This window comes from Triticum aestivum, chromosome 2A, assembly GCF_018294505.1.
Source record: "Triticum aestivum cultivar Chinese Spring chromosome 2A, IWGSC CS RefSeq v2.1, whole genome shotgun sequence".
Taxonomy (NCBI): Eukaryota; Viridiplantae; Streptophyta; class Magnoliopsida; order Poales; family Poaceae; genus Triticum; species Triticum aestivum.
Window position 1 is genome coordinate 15,302,159 of NC_057797.1, and position 8,134 is coordinate 15,310,292.

General features: G+C 39.0%; 1 protein-coding gene across 1 annotated transcript in view; it reads left to right on the forward strand.

The window, feature by feature from the left end:
- Nucleotides 1–8,134, forward strand: part of LOC123187003 (actin-related protein 9) — a 17,892-nt gene that overhangs the window by 5,306 nt on the left and 4,452 nt on the right. Inside the window, exons 7-15 of the mRNA XM_044598746.1 lie at nt 103–175; nt 495–604; nt 833–904; nt 1,970–2,072; nt 2,450–2,655; nt 4,432–4,552; nt 6,313–6,377; nt 7,432–7,521; nt 7,614–7,664. Coding sequence (XP_044454681.1) covers nt 103–175; nt 495–604; nt 833–904; nt 1,970–2,072; nt 2,450–2,655; nt 4,432–4,552; nt 6,313–6,377; nt 7,432–7,521; nt 7,614–7,664 — 891 coding nt within the window. The remainder of the gene's footprint in view (nt 1–102; nt 176–494; nt 605–832; nt 905–1,969; nt 2,073–2,449; nt 2,656–4,431; nt 4,553–6,312; nt 6,378–7,431; nt 7,522–7,613; nt 7,665–8,134) is intronic.

The following is an 8,134-nucleotide window of genomic DNA, read 5'->3' on the forward strand; positions in this document are numbered from 1 at the left end:
CCGGCTGGTGCGAATCCGGAATCCGGCGGGCCCGATTCGCGCCGCGGGCTAAACCCCTCCCGGGAAACCCTAGCGAGTTGCTGCTCACGCTTGTGCTCGCAGGATTACCTCAAGACGGTGGTGCCGTCGCAGCTCCTGGCCGAGCGCGGCTCCAACCTCGTCGTCATCAACCCAGGTGCGCCCCGCCCCGCGGGAGGGAAATCCCCCAATCCCCCGTCCTCTAGATGCGCATTTTCCTTCGCCTGTTTGTTCCGACGATTCACGCCTGCTGGAATCCAAATCGGGTGTAATGTAGTGTAGTTCGAGCTAATTTCGAGAAGCTCAAGCTCGCAGTGAAACACATAATGTGAATCAGAAGGTTGATTTTGTACGATATACTACTGCTGAGGTTCTAGAACTGGTGATGAAGCAGGATTGTTGTCTTCTTATACGGTGGTAATTTTTGCCTGAGACATGGTCATTGTCAGCTGACTGAGGGCCCTTCCTTTTTGCAGGCTCTATGAACGTGCGCATGGGGTTCGCTAGCCAGGACGTGCCGTTCAATATACCGCACTGCATTGCCCGGCACAAGAACGATGCACCGAAGCTGTCGGTGCGAGACCAGGTGATGCAGATGCAGCGGTGGTTCTCCCTTACTGTACCTGTATTGGATTGTCATTGATGTAATCTCCACTGTATGACTGTCGTTTTGGTTTGCAGAGGCTCAACTGTCGCGCTGGGTCGACGCACAACGCAGAGCGGGAGAGGGCGTATGATATTGTAAAAATCTACTTCTCGCAGTTCCTTTGGATCATGTGTGCGGCACGAACTAATCAGGCTCTGACCCTTGCAGATTGCTTCAATGCTCAAAATCCCATTTTTGGGTGAAGTATCACCTTCAGAGAACCAACCATTACCTCCTAAGGTACCGTGTACAGTCTATGTGATGAATACTTTGCATACTTGTTTTTTTTTGTGACGGTAGGATATGTAACCTTTTGTCACCCAGCTTAAGCTTTTTTTCATATTATAATTGGGAAAAGTATCACCCCAGATGTAGGTTTTGTCGCCTTGAATTTGAATAGCAATGTCCAACTAGTTTAGAGTATGGGCAATTTTTTTATCTTTTCTTACACATTGATTATTTATCAATAGTTATTCTTATGCTTCTCGAGGAGTTGTTTGGCCTGTCTTATCTGGTTGCAGTCCTATACTTGGGCAGTTAAGAGTTCTTTGGCCTGTCTTATCTGGTTGCAGTCCTATACTTGGGCAGTTAAAGGAGAACTAGCTACTTAGAGCAAGTTACCAAACAGTGGCCATGTGCCACATCTCACTAAATTAGTCCTATTTTTAGATTGTGAAAAATGTTTTTTCAGGCCGAAATTATTTCATCTGCAGTACGCTGCATCATGATGATATTCTGATAATGATCCAGTTCACAACGGGACATACAGCAGCAATTGGGAGGAATTGGGAGGAAGGGAACTTCGGGACTTGTTTGCCCTATAGCTTAAGCTTGTGGCATTGAGGCTTACAAGCCGAGTTTACCTAGGATTTAGGGCTTAAACTATTATGAAGTTTGTTGTCCTTATAGTTTATAAGTTCAACATACTACATTATGTGGTAAACCTAACCTCTTGCACTGGTCCTCCATCCAGGAAAATATGGGAGATTTTATCAAACATTTATACATATTCTTAAAAAGAAAGGTTAAAATATTTGACAGGCATTTACATGTGGATATTCTAAATTTCTACTCATTAGCTCATCCACTCTCTTCCAAATTTATAGAATTATGTTTGAATTACCTATTGCCAAGTTCAGAAATTGTTGCCATTTCTTGCAATCTTACAAATCCTTATTGAAACAAGTACGCCTGTTTGATGTGTGCAATATAGATGTATTATATGATTTTACATCAATTTTCTTCTGTTTAGAAAGGTCAAATCATGGCCTCTGTTTGCTGATGGGGTTATATTGATCACTTCAGATGGGACGTCTTGATGGTCTTTCTTCACAGCAAAACAAAGATGATAGTATACTCACATGGACAGATGTGATGGATAAAAGCATCAAAACATCCACGTCAATTGGTACTTTCTGATCTTTTACTGAAATACCTTCCTATTCTCCCCCTTTTCCACTTTGGAGTCTTCTTTTGTCCCGTCTCCATATGACATGTATCCATCAGAATGAGATCTCATCAATCACCATGTTTTGTCTAGTTGCTTTAGATTGTTCGATGGGGCATCACACAGTTTTACATTTTTAATGGAATAGTTGGAGTTATATCATGAATTATTTTGTCACTTCTTGCCCCTATAATCAGAATTACTTAGTTATGCTCAGTTCTTTGGGTTATTAAGTATTAACAGTAGATTCAAAGAGCATTTCTGCACTGTAGTAAAGTGGCATATATTTCGGAGCATTTTATAATATCAAAATGTTGACGACCCCTCAAATTGGCCAGAAAGGTCAGTAAACAGTGATGCCGATGAAGATCCTTCACAAAGCACATCCGATGATGGTAACAAGCCCAACTCTGAAGAAAACAAGTATAAGGAAATGATATTTGGAGAGGATGCTTTGAAAATCCCTCCTTCTGCACCATACTATTTGGGTCGCCCGATCAGGAGAGGCCATTTTAATATTTCTCAGAATTATTCATTACATCAGGTATGCCTCTATATTCCGTATGATCCTCATCTTAAAGAATCATTTATTTATAGTAATGCCCGAAAATTCGAATCTGAGCCCGAGCTCATCTGCACCTGCGCTCACGAAAAAAATCAAAATAAATACTAGAAAAATTCAAAAAATTCCAAAAAAAAAATTGGGTGGTAGAAAATTTGATGCGTGAGGTACGCTCCAATTTTCAAAACATTTGGACTTCTGTGCAGCTCTCAGAAAAAAAGACAAATCGGAGGTCTGTAAAAATGTGTACTGTTCATATACTGTTCTGGTCTGATATGTCTTTTTTGCTGAGAGCTGCACAGAAGTCCAAATGTTTTGAAAATTGAAGCGTACCTCACGCATCAAATTGTCTACCACCCTAATTTTTTTTGGAATTTTTTGAATTTTTCTGAATTTTTTACGATTTTTTTTGACCGGGTGCAGATGCACCCGGGCACCGAAACGCCGCTCTCTGGTAATGCCCCTCTTTGTATGTACTCCCTCCGTTCCTTTATATAAGGTGTATTTGTTTTTTGATAAAATTCCACAATGTAAGGTGCATTTGTTCTAATTCCTCGTAATTCCGATCTTGGCCCTCCAGAAAAAGGAAAGTATCTCTCCCCTAATTGCATGTATCTCTCATTGTAGAGAAAGAAAATGAAACTATCTCTCTCCCGATTGTGTGTATCTCTTTCTTTCCTAGCCTAAATGATTTACTTGCCGCTAATCTACAAATTAGAGAAGGGTAATTTTGTCCTAACTAGTGCATAATTATGTGCCTTGGTCACCGTGCTGAAAATAATACACCTTAGATAAAGGAATGGAGGGAGTATTAAACAACTTTGCCCTTCAAATGGGAAGTTCAGTTTGAGTTCATTGGCTGAGACTTTCCATTGTTACACTGTCAGTTCTATGAATATCTAGTAGGGGTGTATTGTTTTGGCTCCACTGTAATCAGTATGGGGAATGATATTTGCAGCATTGTTTATCAAGGGAAAAAAAGTTTTGAATCAGATTTGTGCCAGGATTTTGGTCAATCCAGTTGCAAATATTTACTGAAATTTATGGAAAACAGTAGGCGAGAGGTCTACAGAAATGTACTGAAGAAGGCTTTAACCCAATCTCTTCCATCTGAAACAATTAGTAGGAACACGTTGAAATTCTGCCTATTTGTTTGCGCGCAAATGTTCCATCAGCCAATCCTAAACAGATCTTCATGAAAAAGCTCCCGCTGCACCTTGCATACACTGTATTTTGCAGCTACTTCACTGGTAAAACATAAAATTGAGCAGTTTATTCTGCCGGTAAGGCAGTTATTAAGTTTTAAATATAAAGTCTTGTGTCTAATATTTTAGAGTATCTATATTAGCTTAATGGAATTGTACCATGAAGTCCTTATGCTAACACTGTGGAGCTTGGGTTCAAAGCTAAGAACTAAAATTGTTCCATATTACCTGTTATTCTTTGCCTTGATGGTTTATTTATTTTACTGCATTTGATTGCTGCCAGTGACGAACCGTAAAGAAAGACTAAGAATTAGGTCATGAGTTGAAACCCTGGCCTACATATTAGAATATTTACATTAAAAACACAGCTGGATTATTTTTCTTGGTTGAAATTGATGGTATCTGGTGCAGAAATTGTTGGAGAAGAGATGACGCACATGATAACCCTGTGTTTCTAACTGGTTACCAAACCTATGTGCGTGCATACCATTTTTCCTTATATATAGCATCATAATGGTAGATGATTTGGAAAAGCAAATATTGGCTATTGCAGGTTTTAGAAGATTTGCGCACTATTTGGAACTGGATGCTGACGGAGAAGTTGCATATCAACCCAAAGGACAGACATCTATATTCTGCAATTCTTGTTCTTGGGGAAACATTTGACAACCGAGGTATTTCTCTTTTCATGTAATACTATCTGTGATATGTAGACGTATGTCATGTAGTGCTGCTCACATGTGCCGCCGCAAGGATGAGTATCCTTTAGGGCTGGTGGCATGATCCTCAGGTGGAGCAGGATATCCTTAGTAATAATTAGGTAGTTAGTTTTTAAGTTTGTTCGCTTGCCTTATCCTTGACATTTGCTCAAGCTTTCCTCATCTCTGAAACCTATATACTCCCTCCGTTCCTTTATCTAAGGTGTATATTTTTGGGCACGGTGACCAAGGCAACAAACTATAGATACATTAGTACAAAATTACCCTTGTCAAATTTGTTGATTTCTAGCAAGTAAATAAATTAGGCTTTGAAAGAAATCATCATATTGAAGTACATAAGTTCAATCCCAGGGCTGTCTGATTGTCATCTTGGCAACTCCGAAGTCAAAAGCACCTAAGAAACTCAGGCACGGTGCTGTAGAACGGCTGTAGCAGCAGCATACTCTTCACATGCCCCCTGCTGGAGCAGTATTAGTTGAGAAGATGAAATAAAAGTAATTAGTCTCCTTATTAGTTGGGTTTTATTCCTTATAGATATATTCCATGCATTAGGGCATGTACACAGCCGTAGCTGACTTTTCACTCACAGGCGTTATCGCTGACGTGGAGGAAGAGTGGAAAGTTATCTCTTCACGGAAACTCAAGCTCTATAGTGGCGAAAGCCCTGACTCTAAAGAGGCGAAAGCCGAAGAGTCGACCCCAATACCACTGAACGTTATTGTCCCTTAGTATTGACTCTTCGTGTAAATGGCTTCAGAGATAACCCATTGCATAAGATGTCTTTGGTGTTGACTTAAGATGACCTGGAAAGGTTGAAGAGTCAGCAGCTGTTCTACCTTTGTATATGCCCTTAGAGATAAGTTCGGTTAGAGATAGAGATCCATTAATTAGGTTTTAGATCAGGTTTGTGAGCCCAAGAAAAGGCATATCATGCAGGTAGAGATCAGTTAAAAATTTGGTCTCAAATCAAGTTTGTCACCCTAGTAAAGGCATATCATGCATTCACTATTCATTATTAATCAAGCATTGAAGAATTAAATCTCCCATCTAAAGTTCATCATCCCAATATATTGTCTCTTTCTTCTTAAGTCCCTCTCCTTCATCCATGTCATCTGGCCACCTTCTGCTTGGTAAGTTTACACTGATGTGGAACAAAGATCACCTCGTTTTGCTTTACCTGTCAATTTGGACATCAACACTGTAGTTATCCCACATGTACAACAGCAATGAATACCTTTCACTATATTTTCCCTAAATTACATGGCACTAAACAACAGTCGCAGGAAAAAATAAATGCAGAAATACCTTGTGTGTGTGAAGATCAAGATTCCAGCATTTGACTAGTTGTCAATGCCCATGTTTTCTGCCAATACCGATGTTTATGTGTAATTCCTTTTTTCTGAACTTCTAACAACTTAAATCTGTTCATTCGACAAGAATTTCAAATGCTGGGCAGAACACACTTTCTTAGCAACGATAGAAATCTACACCATTAGTTCTTCAATTGATTCTTCCATGAAATCCATGATCCATTACCCCGTTAGTGTAATAGCCTTGAATTGATGATTCATATAGGAAATCGTGAGTACATACTGTTTGCTTTATCTTTTTTCAACACCTTCTACAGTTCCAGTGCAAAGTGCATGTTCTACTGCATAAGGAAGATTTTCTTATTTTTTTAATTGTGATTTTTTAAATATATATCCATCCATCAGAAATGAAGGAGATGCTGTCCATTGTACTTTGCGATTTGGGGTTTAGCACGGCAGTGGTACATCAGGTTCGTCCCCAATCGTCCATTTAGCATTACTTTCTATTATGTTTTGAATGCAAGATTTATTTCTCCATTTGCAATTGCTAAGCAAAGTAATTGGACCGTTCATCCCAAAATGGAACGTCTTTCGATAATTTATGTAAGTTTAGTCCATGGATGCTGGGATAATTTCCTCAATTCTGAGACTATTGTACTATGCTAACCACTTTAAAGTTGTATTTCCCGAGTGGAGTGCGATCTGGCATAGTGCATGATGCAGTAACCTTTACGGAATTGCTGTGATGAAGTAATTTTACTCATGGGTTGATGTTTATATTCTTTTTCTTTTTACATAACTACATAATGCTGGCAAGGGGAGTCCGATTGTCAAAACCACTTGCGGTGAAGCAAAACTATTCATTTCAAAAGAGTGAAAATTTTCTGTATATATATGACGAAAGGGAGCTGTATGTTTATTAGTCAATACCACCGTTTCTTTTCATAAGGTGTATTTTCATCTAGAACGGGGATTATGGAGGGCATGCAGCCAAGATAAGAGTAGAGAGAAATTGCCATGCTACAGCTTGACACTGCTTGCCTGGTGCCAACTATTCTGGATTAACACCAGTCCATATTTTGTTAGCAGCTTGGTACCTTAAATCAGGTACTCATGAAACCTTTCATGCTATTGGGTCAATATTAATATTTTGCACCTAAAGGCTGGATTTTAACTTTCATGTTTTTAATCTGGTGTGCTGTACACTTGGAGTTAGCCCATTTCTGGAGTTGTTTTCGTGCTAGTTGCCTTTTTCTAATTTTAGCTTATCTCTACTAATATACTATAGTACTATGACAGTTAAGTTTAATGTAATATTACTAATGAGAAACTAGAACTTGATACCTTCATTTTGGGTAATATTATCCACTTTCCAGACTATAGGCTTTTTTTTGTCTAGAATACCTTTCCAGACTATAGACTTGTAGAGATATAACCAAGCTCTTGTATTTGATGATTTACAAATTGAAACATGAAGAAAATTGAGCTTCCTTATTTACTCTGCTTATGTTAATACTTAATTAGGAAGCTCTAGCTGCGGCATTTGGGAATGGTTTGTCGACAGCTTGTGTGGTCAACATTGGTGCTCAAGTTACACAAGTAGTTTGTGTTGAGGTAATAACCATAGTACTTCTATATTTCTTTCAAACCACCAAGGAATTTAGATATCATCATATTAATGTATGATCTGCCCTGACTGTTTGCAGGATGGAGTAGCTTTGCCCCACACAGCTTTGGCGCTTCCATATGGTGGAGATGTATGTTCTCAACTGTTCTCTTTAACGTAGACAAGATATTTCCGTTACTTGAGCAATCTGTTGTTCATGGTCATTATATCTGTATAATTTTATTACATGGTACAAATCTGTGATTCTTTTTTTCAAGTTATTATCTACTATCATGCACCCAGTCCCTTTTGTCTGTCAGAAAAACGGATCTTTGTTAGTTTCGTCTCATGTGACTTGTGTACGACTTTGTGTCATGCCACTTTTTTCCCAATCGGAAAATATGCATATTTTGGCTCTTTCATCCTGTTTTTAGTATAATATCATCTTACAAATACGAGCAACAATCTATTCCTTCTGAGTAGTTTCTCAGTTGAGATTTGGCTGTACTTTGGTTTCGAAAAATTATGCCACTGTCATTGCAAAGAGCAACATCTAGCAATATGCCATTGCAAAGGCATGGAAAGTATCATGACAACCAGAACTCATTGGCAGTGTTACTT